The 19,612-nt window shown below is 51.4% G+C and overlaps 1 protein-coding gene and 1 non-coding gene across 4 annotated transcripts in view; one reads left to right on the top strand and one right to left on the bottom strand.

Moving 5' to 3' along the window:
- DHRS7B (dehydrogenase/reductase 7B) overlaps positions 1–19,612 on the bottom strand; it is a 37,036-nt gene that overhangs the window by 6,897 nt on the left and 10,527 nt on the right. For 2 of the 3 annotated variants that reach the window (XM_068529605.1, XM_068529606.1), the window contains exons 2-6: positions 19,139–19,248; positions 11,373–11,551; positions 6,625–6,734; positions 1,346–1,562; positions 832–924 (exon numbers count right to left, since the gene is read on the bottom strand). In XM_068529605.1, coding sequence (XP_068385706.1) covers positions 832–924; positions 1,346–1,562; positions 6,625–6,734; positions 11,373–11,526 — 574 coding nt within the window. In that variant the 5' untranslated portion in view covers positions 11,527–11,551; positions 19,139–19,248. The remainder of the gene's footprint in view (positions 1–831; positions 925–1,345; positions 1,563–6,624; positions 6,735–11,372; positions 11,552–19,138; positions 19,249–19,612) is intronic. The other variant, XM_068529607.1, reaches the window with a different exon arrangement.
- Positions 4,997–5,069, top strand: TRNAW-CCA (transfer RNA tryptophan (anticodon CCA)). Its single transcript has one exon. It is a non-coding gene; the product is annotated as a tRNA-Trp (tRNA).

The following is a 19,612-nucleotide window of genomic DNA, read 5'->3' as shown; positions in this document are numbered from 1 at the left end:
GAGACTGTTACAGCTGAGTGTTTCCTTGCAGACGGTGAAGCGAAGAATGCAGTTCCCAGGACAGTTTGTGAAATCACCTTTCAAATCTTTTAACAAAAGTAGAATCTGCTTGCTGGTGCTCGTGATGGCGCAATCTCAACATTCTGGCGTAGCCATTCATGCAGGGGGGTGAGAGTCGGAACTGAAGTCAAGCTGGCAGCGTTAATTTTTTGGTCCTATGTCCACTTTTTGGAACTAATCTTACTGAAACCCTCCCATGAGCGCCCAGAGATAAAAATACTGAAGGATGGTGTACACAGCACATCACTGCTACTGGTCACCGACTGAAGGGACGCAAATCCTCACGTGTCACGAAAACTACTGAGGAAATTATGCCACATCCATTCGATTAATGACTGTATATCCACTTAAAGGAACTAGGTAAATCCATACGTCCTGATGCAGAAAGATACACTGTCAAATGGAATAAGCGAACCACAAAACTACATACAACGTGCCCCAGTTTTGCACATTTGATCCCATGTAGAAGAATTCTGGAGGCACATGCGGTAAAGTGGTGGCAAGGCAGCACCTGTGGGCCAACGGTGGTGGCACTGAGAGGGGCCAACACTCGGGGGGCACAGCACGGGGGCCACGGCACGAGGTCACACGTGGCACGAGGAGCAGAGCTGGGGCTGAGCCCAGGCCTCTGCTCAGGAGCACACGCTGATTTTGTCCCTGCACGTTCTGTGCTGAGTGTTTCTCTAACGTCTGAATTCTGGACAGTAAACGTGTTGTTTTTATAAGAGGGAGAAAACACTAAAGGAAACGTGGGAAGAAGGAAGTACTCACACGCGGATCGGAAAGGAACGCTGATTTTGCCCTGGATACTGCTGATGGCGACAACGTGGCCCTGGCGCCTTCTGATCATAGAGGGCAGGAGCGCTGTGGGGAGAGGGCAGAGGTCACTGCAGCTCATGCTGAGAGCCTGGGGGGGGGACTGTCTGCTGGAACTCTTAGCCCCCTGCACCCAGGAGGGGAGGGAGGGCCTCTCCCTGGAGTGAGAACCGTGGCTGGACGTCAGAAGGCCCCACTCTGTAGGTGTGCAGACACAGTGGAAAGACATGGAGCCAACACTGTGCAGATGAGGCTGTTGCTGAGGAGAACATCTCGACGTAAGACCGTAAAGCAGTTGACGAAAATGCAAATAAAAGCCCAGAAAAGCCAACACGCAGGCTGTAAGGACAGCGCTGACTCCAGGGTCAAACGGATGGGACAGGCCAGGTCTAGGAAGAAGGAACCAAGGGAAATACAAAGAATGTCGACGTGCCTGTGCTCGTCTTCCTTTCCACCCAAGACGGTTTACCTTTCGTCAGAGCAACTGGACCAAAGTAGTTTGTCTCCATGACTCTCCTGTCCACGTCCAGGCTGGTGTCCACAATGGTGCCGCGGTAGCTGATCCCAGCGTTGTTGATGAGCACGTCCACATAGCCAAAGCACTGCAGGATCTCCGCAGCGGCCCCCACTATGGCCCCAGGGTCCGTGAGGTCAAAGGTCACCGTGTAAGGCTTGTGAGTCTGCACCTGGGCGAGGACAGAAGCCAAACGCAGCTTCAGAGCGACGGGCGTGGGAGCCACAGGCCCTGCTTCTCAGCGCTGGGAGGGCCTGGCCGTGAAGGGGACAGGTCACAACACTTCTCCTCTGAAGGATGTGACCTGGAGGAGCCTGCCAACCCTGTCACACCTGGCCTGGGCAGCCTTTCTCCTTAACTGCCTGTAACTGCCACGGGGCAGGGGTCACGTATGATGGAAGCATGGCTCCCCTGGCCGCCCTGTGCCAGCCTGGCGCTGCACTGTCCTACGTCACAGAGCTGCTATCCTTCTCAGGCCAGATCAGTTTCATTCTTCATTCACAAAACATTTTTATATGCCCCTATATGCTCAACACTGGGGACATGGCAGAAAGCAAGATAGACGTGCTTCTGTCCTCCTAAAGCATGCAGTCTCGTGGGGGAGACAGACAAATTCTGTAATTGAAGAGAATGACGAGCCAAGCAGTCTAACTCAGGGGCCGTCGCAGAATCTAAGAAGATGAGGGAGGGGACGTGGAGTCAGAGGGAGCACGAGAAGGAAGTGCCTGGAGCCCTGCCTCTGCCTGGACAGCTGCACTGGCAGCAACTCTCTGGAGTGAAATGACGTCATGACTCTGGAGTCTGTTTGAATGCCTGCAGCTTCCAGGGGAGTGCTCGGCTGGCAAAGTATAGACAATTTTGGTCAATTTCAACCATTAGCACCATGGTGGCCCCACCCCTGTGGTGGGCAGCTGTGGGAAAGGCAACCTACATTTCTCTTGCAGCTTGAAGGAGCCAAGGTAGACAATAAGGACCTTGTCTTCCACATATCAGGACTGCATTCTGATGGTGGATGCTGTTCTGATCGCCGAGCTGCAGCACGGAAGCAGGCTGCACTCTTTTAACCACCACCTGCTGAAGTGGCTTCCAGTAGGTTTAATGGAGTTGCACTTGCCTTCCGGTATTCAAAAATGTAGATAAATCCCCAGAAAAACATTCCTCAGGAAGCCCAGACAATGAACTGACTAAAACAACTGTCTTAAAGATGCTCAAAGTGCTAAAGGAAGATGTGGACAAAGGCAGGAAACTGATGTATAACAAAATGAGAATATCACTAGAAACAGAAATTATTAAAAAATTCTGGAGCTCAAAAGTACAATAACTGAAATGAAAAATACACTACAGGGGTCCAAAGGCACATCTGAGCAAGTAGAAGAGAGAATCCATGAACCTGAAGAGGGGACAACTAAAATTCTCAAATCTGAGAACAAGAAAAATGAAGAAAAGTGAGCAGAGCCTAAGGGATCTGTGGGACACCACCAAGTGGACCAACACACTCCTAGTGGGAATCTGAGAAGGAGAAGAGAGAGAGAAAGGGTCAGAGAAAACACTGGAAGAAATAACTGCTGAAAAAGTCCCAAATTTAATGAAGGACATGAATCTACACATCCAAGAAATTCAACACCAAGTAGGATAAACTCAGAGACCCGCACTATGACACATCACAATCACAGCCAAGTGACAGAGAATCTGAAAACTGCAAGAGAGAAACTACTCCTCACATAAAAGAAATCCTTACTAAGACTATCAGCTGATTTCTCATTAGAAACCTTGGAGGCCTGAAGACAGTGGGTTGATATATTCAAAGTGCTGAAAGAAGAAAAATGTCAACCAAGAATTCTATATCTGTGTTCTATAATGTCAAAAATGAGGGAGAAATTAAAGTTCCCATATAAATAAAAGCTGAGGGAGTTTGTTACCACTAGACATGCCCTGCAAGAAGTGCTAAATGAAGTCCTTCAGGTTTGAAATGAAAGGAAGCTATACAGTGTAACTCAAAGCCATTTGAAGAAATATAAAGATCTCCAGGAATATAAATACATGGGGAATTATAAAACCTAGCAGTATTGTAACTTTGGATTGTAACTCTACTCTTTATTTTCTACATAATTTGACAAATGCATTTAAAAACTATTATTAATCTATGTTACTGGGCAAACAATGTATAAAGATGTAACCTATGACATGAATAGCAGAAATGGGGGAGGACAGAGTGGAGTTTTTGTGTGCTATTGACATTAAGTTGGTATAAATTCCAATTAGATTGTTACAACATCAGGATATTCAATGTAATCTCCATGATAATCACATAGAAAATAGCTATAGAATATACGTGTAAGGAAATGAGAAGGGAATCAAAGCATTTCACTCCAGAAAAATCAACTAAACACAAGAGAGTAATGCAGGAAATGAGGGACAAAAAAGCTACAAGACATATAGAAAACAAATAGCGAAATGGCAGAAGTCCCTCCTAAATAGTAATTACTTTAAATGTAAATAGTTTAAACCCTCTAATCAAAAGACTGATTGGCAGAATGGATTAAAAAAAAAAACAAAAACACCTAACTATATGCTGTCTTTAAGAGACTAACTTTAGATCCAAAGACACACTGACAGGAAAAGGATGAAAAGAGATATTCTATTTAAATAGTAACCAAATAGAGAGCTAGGGTGCCTAAACTAATATCAGACAAAAAAATACTTTAAATCAAAAAAGGTTACAAGAGACAAAGAAGGACATTATATAATAATGTTAAAAGGTACATTACAACAAGAAGGTATAACAGTTATAAACACTTATGTACCTAATAACAGACCCTCAAAATATAGGAAGCAAAAATCAACAGAATTGAAGGGAGAAATAGACAGTTCTACAATAATATTTTGATATTTCAATACCCCACTTTCAATAATGGATAGAACAACCAGACAAATCAATTAGGAAATAGATGACCTGAACAACACTGTAAACAAATTGGACCTAACAGACATATTTAGAACGCTCCACCGAGCAACAGTGTAATACATAACTCTTCACAAGCACACACGGAACATTCTCCAGGACAGACCACATGTTAGGTCGCAAACAAGTCTCAACAGATTTTAAAAGATAAATATCATAAAAATTATCTTCTGCAACCACAGAGTGATGAAACTAGAAACCAGTAACACCACGCAAACTGGAAACAAGGGGACATTAAACAACCACTGACTCAAAAAAGAAATCACAAGGGACATTAGAGAATATTTAGAAGAAAATGAAAATGGAAACATAACATACCAAAACTTACAGGATGCAGTGAAGGCTGTGCTAAGAGGGAAACATAACTATAAATGACTGTATTAAAAAAGAAGGGGATTTCCCTGGCAGTCCAGTGGTTAAGACTGCGCCTCCAGTGCAGGGGGTGCAGGTTCGATCCCTAGTTGGAGAGCTATGATCCCACGTGCCGTGCAGCATGGCTGGGGGGGAAAAAAAAAAAAAAAAAGATCTCAAATCAATAACATATCTTTAACGTATCTGTGCATCTTAGGGAAACAGAGCAAACTAAACTCAAAGCTAGCAGAGGAAGGAAAGCAGATTAGAAAGAAGATAAAATATAGGGGACTTCCCTGGTGGTCCAGTGGTTAAGACTCCATGCTCCCAATGCAGGGGGCCCAGGTTCGATCCCTGGTCAGGGAACTAGATCCCACATGCTGCAACTAAAGATTCCGCACACGGCAATAAAGATCCCGAGTGCCTCAACTAAAGACTCGGCGCAGCCAAATAGATAAATAAATAAAATATTTTAAAACAAAAATATATATAGAGAGAATAGAAAACAAAGAAAATGAATGAAATCACAAGTTGGTGTTCTGAAAAGATCAACAAAATTGAGAAACCATTAGCTAGACCAAAGAAAAAAGAAAAGATGCAAATAACTAAAATCGGAACTGAAAGTGGGACCTTACATAGATAAAAAAGATTATAAAAGAATACTATGAACAACTGTATGCCAACAAATTAGATAACCTAGAAGAAATGGACAAATTCCCGGAAACACACAAATTACCTAAACTGACTCAAGAAGAAACAGAAAATCTCAGCAGACATGTGACAGGTAGAAACTGAATCAGTGACCTAAAACCTCCCAACAAAAAATATCCTGAACCAAATTCTCTGGTGAATTTTATCAAATTTTAAAGAAGAATTAACACCAATACTTATACTCTTCCAAAAAACTGAAGAGGAGGGACTTCCCTGGTGGTGAAGTGGTTAAGAATCTGCCTTCCGATGCAGGGGACGCGGGTTTGATCCCTAGTCAGGGAACTAAGTTTCCACATGCCACGGAGCAACTAAGCCTGCATGCTCTGGAGCCCACGCAATGCAACAAAAGATCCCGCATTACACAACTAAGATCTGGCGCAGCCAAATAAATAAATATTAAAAACAAAAACAAAAAAAAAACCCGAAGAGGAGAAAACACTTACTGATTCATTCTGTGAGGCCAGCATTACTCTGATACCAAGGCCAGATAAAGACACCACAAGAAAATTACAGACCAAAATCCTTTATGAATATAGATGCTAAAATCCTCAACAGAACACTAACAAATCAAATTCAACAGCATATTAAAAGGATTATTCATCACGAACATGCTGAATTTATCCTAGCAATGCAAGGTTAGTTTACCATAAGGAAATCAATCGGTATGACCCACCAACATTAATAGAATGAAGGGGGAAGGACCACGTAACCATCGCAAGTGACGCAGAAAAGAGATCTGACATAATCCAACACCCTTTCATGATAAAAACTCTCAGAAAACTAGGAATAGAGGGGAAATTCCCCAAGGTATTTATGAAAAACTCACAACTAACATCATGTCCACTGGTGTAAGACTGAAAAGTGTTCCTCTCTGCTCCAGAACAAGACAAGGATGTCTGCTTTCACTGCAGCTATTCAGCATAGCTTGTTCTAATCGGAGCGGTTAGACAAGAAAAAGGATAAAAGGCACCTCAATTGGAAAGGAAATGTTAAATGTCATCTTAACTTAAAACGTTAAAAGTCATCGCCAACCTCCCGGCTCCCACCGCCAAGAGGTGCACAGGTATTAGCGGAGACATGGGGAAGGAAGAAAGCACTCACAGAGGGGCCTCCCTAACCTCGCGGCGCTGCGAAAGTGGTGGATTTGAGCCCAGCTGGCCGACCGGGGCTGCACCTCTTCCCCACGAAAAACACCCCTGCCTGGGCTCACCTTGGTAGCCCGGGAAGCAGCAAGTTCTCGGGTGAGCTCCTCCAGGGCCTTGGCGTTCCGGCCACAGAGCACCAGCTTAGCGCCCGCAGCATGGAAAACTCTGGCACATTCTAGAGGAAGAAGAAAGCAGCGTGGCAGCTGGGGAGGCCCAGGCCTTCACCGTCAGCTCAGCTCCCAGCTCCCCAGCCACAGACCATAGGGCTACTTCTTCCCCAGCCATCGCCACCGGCCCGCCGTGGAAGGCTGTGGGGCAGGGTTAGGGCCCCGGCAGAGGGAGCTCTGCTGTCACCACTGCAGAGCCCACGTTCGGGGCTGTGACAGACGTCCACGGGCAGGAGGAAGGCAGCAGCTGGGGGACAGACTGTTAGGTACCAGGCTCAGAACTTTCCAGCATAACCTTTAGTTCTGATCCACCCTGACAGCAGTATCCCCACTTGCATGGCGAGGAGCTCAGTGAGGCCAGGGATGTGCCCGACGGTCAGGCAGCGCCAGCTTGGGGATGCCGTCACCCCAACGCAGCAGGCACACACCTGCCGGGGCTGCTTCTGTGGTTCTGTGGACGCACGGGGGCCACAGGACTCTGGTGAGAAGGGGTGGAGAGGCTCCCCCCAGGCCTGAAGCCTGCAGGCTGTTCCTCCCGAGGGTACACAGGCCCGAGGGCTCGTGGACACACGCAGCGGGGACAGAAAGTGGGGAGGCTGACAGCCTTGCGAGGAGGTTAAAGAGCTAAAGTATGCCGAGCGCCCACGCAGCAGGGCGGCATTAAGGGTGGCATCATTTTTTTTTTTTTGGCTGCGTTGGGTCTTTGTTGCTGCGCGCAGGCTTTCTCTAGTTGCGGCGAGCGGGGCCTACTCTTCATTGCGGTGCATGGGCTTCTCATGGCGGTGGCTTCTCTTGGTGTGGAGCACGGGCTCCAGTAGTTGTGGCACGTGGGCTCAGTAGTTGTGGCTCGCGGGCTTCGTTGCTCCGCGGCATGTGGGATCTTCCCGGACCAGGGCCTGAACCCATGTCCCCTGCATCAGCAGGAAGATTCTTAACCACTGTGCCACCAGGGAAGTCCAAGGGTGGCATCATGTTAAAAGGTTCCCTCCTGCTGGGGGTTCCTCTGAGTCACTACAGCATCCAGGTGACAACGGACGAAGACCATGGCGGGGGAGTCCAGAACTATCTGGGCACCTCTCAGTCAATATTCTTTGGTGGCAAGAAAAGAGACTCAAGTCACCCGGGGCAAAGCAAAAAAGAGGATTTATCAGGAGGATTCCAGGGTAGCTCAAGCATTAAGGGAAGGAGCTGAATGGTTCAGATGGGAAGAACAGGAGTGGTGGCGGCCCAGGGTCCTGGGTAGCAGGAACCAGGCTCTCTGAATGCTAGCAGGTCCCTTCCCCACTTCATTCCCAGCCTGGCCTCTCCACCAGATGGGGGCGGGGCTGCAGACAGCTCTGCGTTCCCGTGGACACCACTCCCCGGCCAGACAAGGGTGCCCTTGGCCCGTTCCCTCCAAGCTCTGGTGGCAGAATCCTTGGGAGGGACCAGATCAGCCCTGGTGGGGGCAGCACCTCTAGGACTGGGCCAGCCAGGGTCATGAGTGAATCCCAAGGCCACAACGGGAGGGGCAGGGAGAGGGAGGAAGCAGGGGGTGAGGTCCTCTCGCCCTGCCCCCAAACACAGCCGAGCATTCAGTGCCCCGAAGCTCACAGCCCACGGAGAGCAGCACAGCCCCGCGGTCAAGAGGACGGACATGAGCGAGACTTCCTGTGTCCGACTCAGACTCCCATCCCTGACTGGCCCTGTGATGCGGGCAGTTTCGACCTCTTTGTCCCCACTTTCCTCTCTTGTAAATGCAGGTCAGCAGCACCAGGACTGAGCGAGTTACAGCGGCCACGGTCAGCACCGCGCAGAGAGAAGGCACTACACAAGTGCTGCGTTTGTGTTTCTAAGCTGCCTTTTTAAAATGTTCTAAAGACTGGCTGTTAGTAAAGATGGAAACGTGCGGCTTAAAGGGGCACAGTCTGTCCTCACTAGAGGCCTAGTCTCCCTCAGGTGCCCAAGAGCAGGTGTGTGCAGCCCCCGTGGCCCCAGCTGACCATGCGGCCACCCCCGGGTCCCAGACTGAGTCTCAGGGGCCAGGTGGTCAAGCGGAGTCTTGGTGCCGCGGGCTGCTAGGAGGGCAAGGCCGGCCCCAGGAGCCCACCGGAGGGTCAGGGATCCAGGAAGGGAGGAGGCTCCGGGGTCCAGGCGGGGTCCTTCCCCCACCACCGCGTTGAAAGCGAAGCGGGGAGAATGCCAGCGTCCCTCAGGGAGGGAGGCAGGAGGCTCCCTGGCGGCAAAGCCTTCTTTCCAGACACGGCGCCTCCTGCAGCTTCACTTGCTATCCCAGGGCCGGCGCCTCCCAGCCTGACCCAGATGGAGCTTTCTGGAAGGAGGTTCAAGTCAACTAAACCGGTGCACTTCCAGGCGTGCGGTGTTGTCTTCTTTGAAGCTCACCCTGACCGAGGGCACAAACCCAGACAGAGCCACAGCCCCCGCTCTGGCCCCGGGGTCTGCTTGGGTCACGGCCCCCATCCCACCTGCCCTGCGGAGCCTCCTCGGGGGTGGGGCTGGGGGCAGGCGCGCCTGAGGTCCGTTTCCGATCACTCCCGAAGCCCTGCTGGCTTCCTCACCCCATTTTGTCCCGACCTGGCCACCACGATGGACATTCTGTGAGGTGCCACCAAGATCCAAGGTGGGGGACACGCAAGTGTCTGAACAGCTCTGGAAACTGGTCACCCGCGTTCTGCTTAAATAAGCTTTGCTTCCCAAGGAAAGCCAAGGGAGGAAATTAAAGTTCGCGTAGAGAATGACAGAAACGCCAACAGGCTGAGAAAATTCCATTTTCATTTCTTGAAAAAGCTGATACAAAGAGGTGGGAGGGTGGAGAGAAAAAGGAATACATTTATCTTGGGCTGCCAGCCGGTCCCCAGGCCACCAGCACTACCGGCTTATAAGTCCACTAGCTGCTCGTGGCCTCGGGGCCGAGACGCGTCCCTTCACCCAGTGTCCTGCCAGGCCACAAGGACAAGCCAGGAGACAAGGCAGGAGAAACACGAGAGCTGTCCGAACACTCAGCACGTCAGCCAGGCCTCCGGGGCGGCCAACAGGGTGGGCAGAGCCATGAGGGTGGCCGGGGTCTCCTCCCCACGCCTCCTGGGCAGTCGCTGAGGGGTGTTTGTACCGAGACAGCCAGAGGGGGAGGGATACACGCCCTCCTGGCCCTCCGATGGAATCCAGGAGACGGAGGGAAGAGCACAGACGCACGCAGACACGCGGCTCTGTCCTCCATCCCCTTCCCGGCCCTGGGGTCACAGGAGGAAGCGCGGGTGAAGAGAGAACAGCATCTCCGTGACGCGTGTGCGCATCGGCGCCGCAGTGTGGCCGGCCCTCACAGCCAACCCCCAGGCATGCTTCAAGGACGTTAAAAAAAAGGCTTCTCTCTGTGGTAGAGCAGCGGCTGCTGACACCCTATATTTAGCTGCTGAGTAAGGTCAGAGGCCCGGCTATGGCTCGGGGCCTGAGATCTGATGACAGATCCTGGGTCACCCCCGAGAGCTCACCTGAACACCATGCTGGTGCACGCACGGACCCCCGCTTCCTGCCGTCTGCCCAGGTGTCCTGGCCGCCTGCATGCCACTCCCCATCTGCTGCTCTGTGTTCCCGCAGCTCTCAAGTGCCAGCAGCCCCTGCGTGACCCTACTGCTCGCGGCCCACCCTGCCCCCTCCCCCAGGGAGACAAGACGAGGGCTTGAGTCCTGGCTTCGCGCTCCTGCCTACAAGTCCCAGGGCAAGTCACACCTTCTCTGAGCGTCAGCTGTGAGGACTCAGGGAGATGAGCCCAAGCCAGCACGCACCTAGGTGCCTCCCCTGCCAGCCCGCTGGGAACACCCGTCCTGAAAGGGCAACACACGGAGAGAAGTCCTTCCTCTCTGCACAGACCACGGGCTCCCGGAGGGAAGGGACCCTGCCTCACATCCATCTGTTGCAGCACCTGGCCTAGGGGCCAGCACGTGGCCCAGGGCCACCCTGGCTGTACTCTCACCGGCCAGGAGACGCAGGGGCGCTGGGTGTACCCCAACTCAGGGCGCCTCTCGGCCTCGTTCCATGGAACTGAGCGCGAGCATGGGGGGCGCGCAGGGGTGGCGTGGCGCGTGTACGGATGCCGACACACCTGCACCTGCCCTGGTACGCTGCCACGGTTAGCACAGGCGCGTGGGGTGGGCCTGGGACCCAGAAGCTCCACGTGGCCACTAGGTTAATCTGAGCTCAACTGGAGAACCCAGCTGAGGAACAGCTGAGGCCTCACCGATCCTGTCCCCACCTTCCAAGGTGCCAGGGCACGGCTGGAGGCACGGCCCCGTGAGGGGACGGCAAGTTGCAGGTGACACCAAAGCCGTAAACCTGGGATGCTCGCTAACCCAGGAAAAGGAACGTTTTGTTTGGCCCTAAGTCAGTGTCCATTTTTGAAAGCCTCCACGTACAAATGCCTGTTTCCACACCGACCGGCGCTGAGGCTGCCTCACGTGCACACGCGGCCTCCTCCCTGGCTTCCGCCTCCGGCCCTGGTGCCGAAGGTCAGGTCCGTCTCTCACTGCGCTTAAGCTCTCCGTCTCCACCTGGACCAAGGGCAGGGCCGCCCTTGCTGCCCAGCTGCCGGCCCGCCTCGCGCGTCCGCACCCACGCCGCTGCCCACCCCCCAGCACTGCCCCACCACCCACCTCGGCCCAGGCCCGACGTGGCGCCGGTGACGACCACCACGGCGTTCCGGACGCAGGCTCTCGTGCGCAGCCACTGCAGCAGCTTGAAGAGGCTGCAGACGCCCACGCAGCCCAGCAGCAGGGGCAGGATGGCCGTGGAGGTGACGAAGTCCATGACCCTCGCCCTCAGCAGACTCCTTCTGGAAGACAAACCAGATAAATTAGTGACAAGGTGGGAGGACACCAAGGACCCACCAACCTTCCTCCCCCAAGTCTGACACAGACCCCAGACCGCTCGTGCGGACCTCAGCTCTGAGCCCGTCAGTGTCTCCCCAGGCCCTGCGCCCCGTGTGGACCGCTCAGCGTGGTGGAACCAGTTTCCTCTCTGCACGGACACGAGCGGGTGGCAGGGCGCAGACGCACATCGCCCAGGCAGCTGAGGACCAGCTCCTGAAGTGCGTCGAGGAGGCCCCAAGTCTCCTGCAGCAATCTGTTTTGGGGAACTTAATATCACCCAGTATCATTTTCAATTCCCGGTATTTGTGAAACTGGAAAAGTTTTTCTAAAAACTTTTTTTAAAAGGAAAAAGGAGCCATACCCATCGATCCTTACACTCCTCCCTGGACAGTCTCCTCCACGGCCACAGGCCTCCGGATGCCTGGGGGACTCATGGCAGGGCAAGCAGCCCTCTGCCAAGCGGGCGCAGACTCAGGCCGTGGAGTGGAGGCCCTGCTGCACTGTGGCCGGTGCCCACCAAGTGCCGCTGGCGAGCTGCGTCAGCCTGGCCAATCAGGGGCCCACGGGAGCGTGGTGAGCGCTCCCACGCGGGTTGCATGCTTAGGAAACATCCGTTCCTTCTACAGCTGCCCCTCCCTTCCTCATTCCCACCCCCCACGCCCCGGGCCCAGAGCAGCAGCCAAGAGGGGAGACACGGGGTTAAAGGAACGCTGAGGAGGAGCTACAGGGGAGCAGCACCACGCATGCCGCCTTGAGATGCCCCCCCGGGCCCTCCAGGACTATGATGTTAGAAGCACGTCAGCTTCCAGGGGAGGAAGGGGCTGGGAGTAAGCGCACAGCTCCGGCGAACAAGCCTGCAGGCTTCAATCATTCATCACACTGCGGTGACTGCGAAAGCCCTCGCCCACCTCCCAAGTCCTCAACTCCGCATATTTAAAAACATATCTCTGCTCCCTTCCCAAGACAGCACCCACTCTGTGGATACCATGAAGCCAAGAACACACAGATCCCAGCACGGATCCGCCTGTGCCCTGAGCCGCTTTGACTCTGAAGTCCAGGTTTGGGAGGGGCCGTCCCGATCTAAGCTAAAAGGTTCTGCTCTGGGTTGAACTGTCAACTAAGCTAGTTCAGTATTTAGCTTAATTTTTCACCTCCCTTTCCAAATACACCCAAATTCTTGATCACTATAAAAAATTAACATCCTTGGACGAACATCTGCAAAAATGACACTTCCCTATCAACCTCCACTTAATCTGCTTCTGAAAGACGCCGGCTACTGTCTGCTAAGTGGACACATTTCCCTCTTACCCTACACTGTGCCAAACCCACACGTGGATGCCCTGGCAATCCAAGTGGATTCTGAAGTGCCGAGCTCTTTACCCGGGTACTACTGGCACCAACCCCTGCCCTCAACTGGACGTTCAGGCAGGGCCGAGTCCCAGGGGAGAGGTGAGGACCCAAAGATCCTTTGTTTGGGGACTTCCCTGGTGGTCCAGTGGTTAAGAGTCTGCCTTCCAAAGCAGGGGACGCGAGTTCGATCCCTGGTCAGGTAACTAAGATCCCACATGCCGTGGGGCAACTAAGTCTGCGCTCTAGAGCCCATGCACCACAACTAGAGAGCCAGTGTGCCACAACTACTGAGCCCACGCACCCTGAAGCCTGTGTACTAAAACTAGAGAGAAGCCCACGTGCCGCAAGGAAGATCCCGCATGCCGCATCTAAGACCCGACGCAGACAAATTAATTGATTAATTTAAAAAACAAAAACAAAGATCCTTTGTTTGGCACCTGGTAGTACTCAGAGAGGTTTAGAGCAGGCAGGAGCACCTCCGCCATTCCGTGGGTCTGTGGGTGCTGCCTAGGGGTCTTCACAGGGCACAGCCCCTGAAGACGGCAGGCTGTGGGATACATTTCAGCCCAGCGAGACGGCTGTGCGGGAAGAGCTTTATCCCCAGGGCAATCCCAGATCCTTATACCACGTAGGTCCCAAGGTGGACCACCCTGCTTGGCTCACATCACCCGGGGCCCAGACAATGCCCAGGAAGCCCAGGGAGGTGGGGACACTGCTCAGGAAAGGAAAACCGCCTCAGCCTCTGGGTCTGTGGGTGGACACAGGCCCATGGAGACCACAGCCCTGTGGAGCCTGCCTGTCTCAGACCCATAACCTGGGGCTGAGCCAGAACTTCACTGAAGGCTACAAGGGGTCAAGCCCCAATATGCAGCCCTGTTGCCTCTAAAAATTCAGAGGTTTCAGAGACCACCTGGAAAACACCAACTAATGGCAGTGGCAGCACAGGGGTTGCAAAGATGAGCCCTCGCCTCCTGGCCGGGTTCACATCCTGGCTCAGCTACTCACCAGCCTGGGTCAGGGCCGCAACACTGAGGCCTCGGCACCTCTGTCTGTAAAACAGGTTCGCTGGACTTCCCTGGTGGCGCAGTGGTTAAGAATCCACCTGCCAGTGCAGGGGACACGGATTCGAGCCCTGGTCCGGGAAGATCCCACATGCCGCGGAGCAACTAGGCCCGTGAGCCACAACTACTGAGCCCGCGAGCCACAACTACTGAAGCCTGCGTGCCTAGAGCCTGTGTTCCGCAACAAGAGAAGCCACTGCAATGAGAAGGCTGCGCACTGCAACGAAGAGTAGCCCCCACTCACTGCAACTAGAGAATGCCTGCTCACAGCAACGAAGACCCAACACAATCAAAAATAAATTAAAAAAAAAAAAAACAGGTTTGTTGTGGTCTGATGAATTAGCACATACAAGTGTGTGTGCAGTCCCTGGCTCAGGGCAAGAGCTCAGTAAACACGGCTGGCACCAGCATCATCACGACCCATCACTAACTGAAAGCCAGCAATCGGATTTCCAAGGTTGTCTGAAAGGGGCCCTGGTTTATGACATAAAGCAAACTCATTAAACATACAGTTCACTATAATTTAATTTTTATGGCTTCATAAGCCCTCTGGTTTAATTAAATGAACAACTAGGAAGAAAGAGACCCCAGCTTTGTCAGGAATCAGAATCCCATATCCCAAGTTTTGTAACAGAAGATGTGGCCAAACATGGGAATTCCCTGATGGTCCAGTGGTTAGGACTCCGTGCTCTCAGTGCCAAGGGCCCAGGTTCGATCCCTAGTTGGGAAACTAAAATCCCACAAGCCGCATGGCATGGCCAAGAAAAAGAAAGAATGAAAGAAAAGGAAATGTGGCCAAAGAAAACCTAAAGTCAGCAGAAAGAAGGAGATAATAAAGACCAGAGAAGAAATAAATAAAATAGAGATTAAAAAAAAATAGAAAAAAAATCAATAAAACCCAGAGCTGGTTCTTTGAAAGGGTAAACAAAAATTAACACACCAATGTCTGGGCTCCCTAAGAAGGAAAGAGAGAAGACCCAAATAAACAAAATACGAAATGAAAGAGAAGAAATCACAACTGATACCACAGAAATACAAAAAAACTATGAGAGAATACTATGAACAATTATATGCCAATAAATTTGACAACCTAGAAGAAATGGACAACTTTCTAGAAACATACAGCCCACCAAAACTGAATCAAGAAGAAATAGATAACTTGAACAGACCGATCACTAGAAGTGAAATAAAATCTGTAAAAACAAACAAACAAACAAAATGCGGCCAACACAGCAAAGAGAGAGCAGACAAGGGCCACAATGTCCTGTCCACCCCTTTCTCATGCCCAGGGGAGGAAGAGGATGAAGGTAAACCCACCCAGCAAGGCGCCCCACTGAGACAATCACAGCTCCATGCACCTGTTCAAAGCCCAAGCTGGCAACCCTTGACATGAAGAAAAGAGAGAAACCACACACCGTCTTGTACATGTCTGGTATTCCTTGAGCACCTGACCCAACATCGCAAGCCAGCCTTGGTCTCCTGGCCCCAGGGACCACTCTGCCCGAGGCAAATATGGCACCAGGTTAAGGGGGTCCATCCTCAGCCCACTTTCTGTAAGGAGAGTGCATCTGCATTCAGTCTGGCAAATTCTCACAGAATCAGAACGTAAGCTAGAAACCAGTGCAGCTTTGCCCAGTAACTCAGGATGATGGTGGGAAAAGACACCCCAGAGCAAGCCACTAATTTTAGAGTCAGGTTCAACTTCTGCATAACTCCCCTGACCAGGTGAAGCTGCTAATATAGACAATCTCAACTCTTTCTGGGAGTTTTTCAAATTCTTAAAGATCTCCCACCTGTCATTCTGTTCTGCAGTACACACGGCCACACCGATGGGCCCTGGGTCTCCCAGACTCTCAGAGGTAGCTGTGCCAACGCCTTCCTGTCTCACCCTCGCAGTTATGACGGCCAAGAGAGCTAGACAAAGAAGTAACTCAGACCCACTGACTTGCTGTGGTGTCTGGGGGCCTTCTCTGAGCAAAAGGGACAGCTCCCAAGTGGAAGAGAGGAACTAAGTCTTGGCTGGCCACATTTCCAGATCAGGAAATAAATCTCCTATGTAAGGCAAGGTCAAAAGGGGCCTGGTTTTTTTTTGCAAATGGCATATAACATGCTTATAAATTTTGCATTTTATACCAAAATGCTTCTTAAAACTGCTAGTTTCAGATATAACTGGAAGACAAGACTGGTGGTAAAAAAAGGGAGTGGGAAATAAATCTTGCTCACGATTCCCAGCATTTGGAGATGAGCTTATAGCACAGAGGGACAGTCAGCCCAGCAGTGCTGTGAGCCAGAGCCAAAAGCAGGACAGGCACGTGGAGAGAGGGGAGGCAGGCTCCGCCCACCCGCACCAGCCAGGCCCACTCACCCCACACAGGAAGTGACCAGAGAGAGGAAGTCACGAGCCCAGATGTCTGCTTGTGTTTTCTCACAGCACACACAACGGAGCTCCAGACCTAAGTCAAAAGAGTGTGAAGGTGGAAAAGCCCCTTCACAGGTGCCTGTTACTTGGGCCAGGCGGCCGGAAAGTTTGTGGGTCTGCACTGCTCTCCTGCTTTCTACTGAGGCTTTCGGAACCTCAAACTAGAAACAAGACCGTCACCGAGAAGCCAACTTGGAGCAGGCACGTCACCTCTTATGCCATCTGTTCCATTCTCCACCCTTTAGCCAAAATTCTACATTGCATTTCACAGATGGAATCTGTTCCTAAGATTCCTTTCTTCTCTCAGTTACAAAAATAAAATAAATTGAACCGTCAATAAAAATAAGTTGTTAGAATCTACTCAGAAACCACACATAGAAATTAAACCATTAAGAGCTATATCTGAAAACCAAAGGAGGGGATCTGAAAACCCTCCAAAGTGAAAAATGATAATGAGGGACTTCCCTGGTGGCGCAGTGGTTAAGAATCTGCCTGCCAATGCAGGGACACGGGTTCGATCCCTGGTCCAGGAAGATCCCACGTGCCGCAGAGCAACTAAGCCTGTGCGCCACAACTACTGAGCATGCGCTCTAGAGCCCACGAGCCACAACTACTGAGCCTGTGTGCCACAACTACTGAAGCCCACGCCCCTAGAGCCCATGCTCCGCAACGAGAAGCCACCGCAATGAGAAGCACGCGCACGGCAACCAAGAGTAGCCCCCGCTCGCCGCAACTAGAGAAAGCCCACACACAGCAACGAAGACCCAGTGCAGCCAAAGATTAAATTAATTAATTAATTAATTAATTAATTTTTTAAAATGATAATGAGTTCAGGTCTGGAAGGATTAGTCATGAAATAAGTTGCCATGTTATGCACAAGAAAATCAGGCTAAAGGGCAGAGAGGGGGTCCAACTGGACGGCAGGACACTGAGGCCACAGGGCAAGGAAGGGCTTGGCAGCAAAAGCGGTCAGGCTCAGTCCCCACAGCCCACATCCACTCTTGTGTGTTAGCGCTGACAGCCAGCTGTTCTATTAAAGGTGACGTAAGCTACAGGTCATGCTTATGACCCATATCTGAAAATACGTATCTAATTTCAGAAAGTAAAAGCAGAGTAAAGCCACTCTTTCTTGGTCTCAAGCGCATGAGAAGCAGCAGCTAAGGCCATCTCTGACTGAAAAGAAAAGATAGCATCCTACCTCAGACAGCAGATACTTCACTAGTGGCAGTTCCCAGCACCCATGTCTACTCTAGTCTTTTAACCCAGGGCAGAGTAACTTGGACCAGAGGCCAGAGGATACCTTCAGGTGAGCAGGCCCTCCCTGGAATGCTGGAACGAGCCATGAACGAGTGGTCTACAGGGTGTACTTTGGGATGCCAGCCTTAGGGCCCCCAGTTTAAAGGAGTGCAGGCTGGCATTAGTGAAGACAGAACCAAGAGGAAGGCCTGCGAGTATTTCAGACCAGGTCCTGAGCATCCAGTCCTGGAGAAGCGAGCACTGCTCTCCAGTAAGATGCTGGACCCCCGCTGCACAGCATGCCCAGCCTGGGAGGGTGGGATGAGAGGTGCTGAGCACAGCTCCAGATCCTGCAGCGCGGGCTCCTGACACGAGGACAGGGTGCTGGAGGCTAACCGTTTATTATGGGCCAAAGTCTTTGTTCAGTTTTTAAAAACAACACTTATGATAGCTACCTAGACACCTTGTCACAAAAAACAATTTTGGTTTCTTTTTTTTTTTTTTTTTTTTAGCTTATTATTTATTATTGGCTGTGTTGGGTCTTTGTTGCTGCACACAGGCTTTCTCTAATTGTGGCGAGCGGGGGCTACTCTTGGTTGCGGTGCGCGTGCTTCTCATTGCGGTGGCTTCTCTTGTTGCGGAGCATGGGCTCTAGGCACGCGGCCTTCAGTAGTTGTGGCTCGCGGGCTCAGTAGTTGTGGCTCACGGGCTCTAGAGCTCAGGCTCAGTAGTTGTGCAAGGGCTTAGCTGCTCCGCGGCATGTGGGATCTTCCCGGACCAGGGCTCGAACCCGTGTCCCCTGCATTGCCAGGTGGACTCTCAACCACTGCGCCACCAGGCAAGTCCCACAATTTTGGTTTCTAATGTGCTTTATAAAATGAATTTAGTGTTACTGGAAGATGCCTGAATGATCTTGCCCTCTTTCCCAGAGCACACAAGAGGCCCAGACCCCTCGACAGAAACCACACAAGGCGCTCACTGTGGGTGTACAGCAGAAAAAGCACCAAGCTGGCACTGGGGAGCAGGGTTCAAGTTCACCCTGTCATGTCCCTGCTGTGTGACGCAAGCAGGTTTATTCTCTGCAACTAAGTGTCCTAACTTCAAAATGGGGGTGATTCTTCCAATGAGAAACCACATGGGAAGCACTTTGTAAATGCTAAGGTCCTGCCGACTCATAAGCTAACTGAAAAAAAGCAATAAAGCATTTCCAGAGAGGATTTCAGACAGGAACTGAGCAAAGGCAGCCAGGCAGGCAGCTGGGTTTTTTTGGCTGCACCACGCGGCATGTGGGATCTTAGTTTCCTGACCAGGGATCAAACCTGCGTCCCCTTCATTGGAAGCATGGAGTCTTAACCACTGGACCACCAGGTAAGTCCCCAGACAGGCAGCTTTAATGGCGTTTCGTAAAAAGACCAAGCTCCCTACTTTACATCCACACCTCACGTGCCGAGCGTCCTCTCAGCTCCAGGATGGCTCTCACTCACCTGTTCACCTAAGGCACACGAGGTGCCACTCACACCGGGTGCTGGCGGGGCCGGGGTTGCAGGGCGATGGACCAAGGAGACGTGGGTTCTGACCTCATGAAGCTCACCGCCTAGACAGACAGAGTGGCGATAAACAAAGAAACACAAAAATTAAACGACTGGAATTGTGATAAGATGGCCTGTCTAGAGGACGAGCCTCACCTGAAGCTTTCATTCAAAGTCAAAACCACCCAAGCTGGTGTGCTGGCCACATGGCACACAACCAGCCCAGGGCAGCCCTAGCTACTGACTCCTCCGTTTTAGGAGAGAACACTTTCTAACCCATTCCATGAGACAAGCATTACCCTGATACCAAGAAAAAACACTGTAAGAAAACTACAGAACAATATCCCTTTTGAAGAGTGACACCAAACTCCTCAACAAAAAAAACTAACAAACTGAATTTAGCAGCATAGTAAAAGGATTATACATCCT

This window comes from Eschrichtius robustus, chromosome 20 (assembly GCF_028021215.1).
Source record: "Eschrichtius robustus isolate mEscRob2 chromosome 20, mEscRob2.pri, whole genome shotgun sequence".
Lineage (NCBI taxonomy): Eukaryota > Metazoa > Chordata > Mammalia > Artiodactyla > Eschrichtiidae > Eschrichtius > Eschrichtius robustus.
The sequence above is the reverse complement of the archived record's forward strand: the minus strand, read 5'-3'. Positions and strand labels throughout refer to the sequence as shown.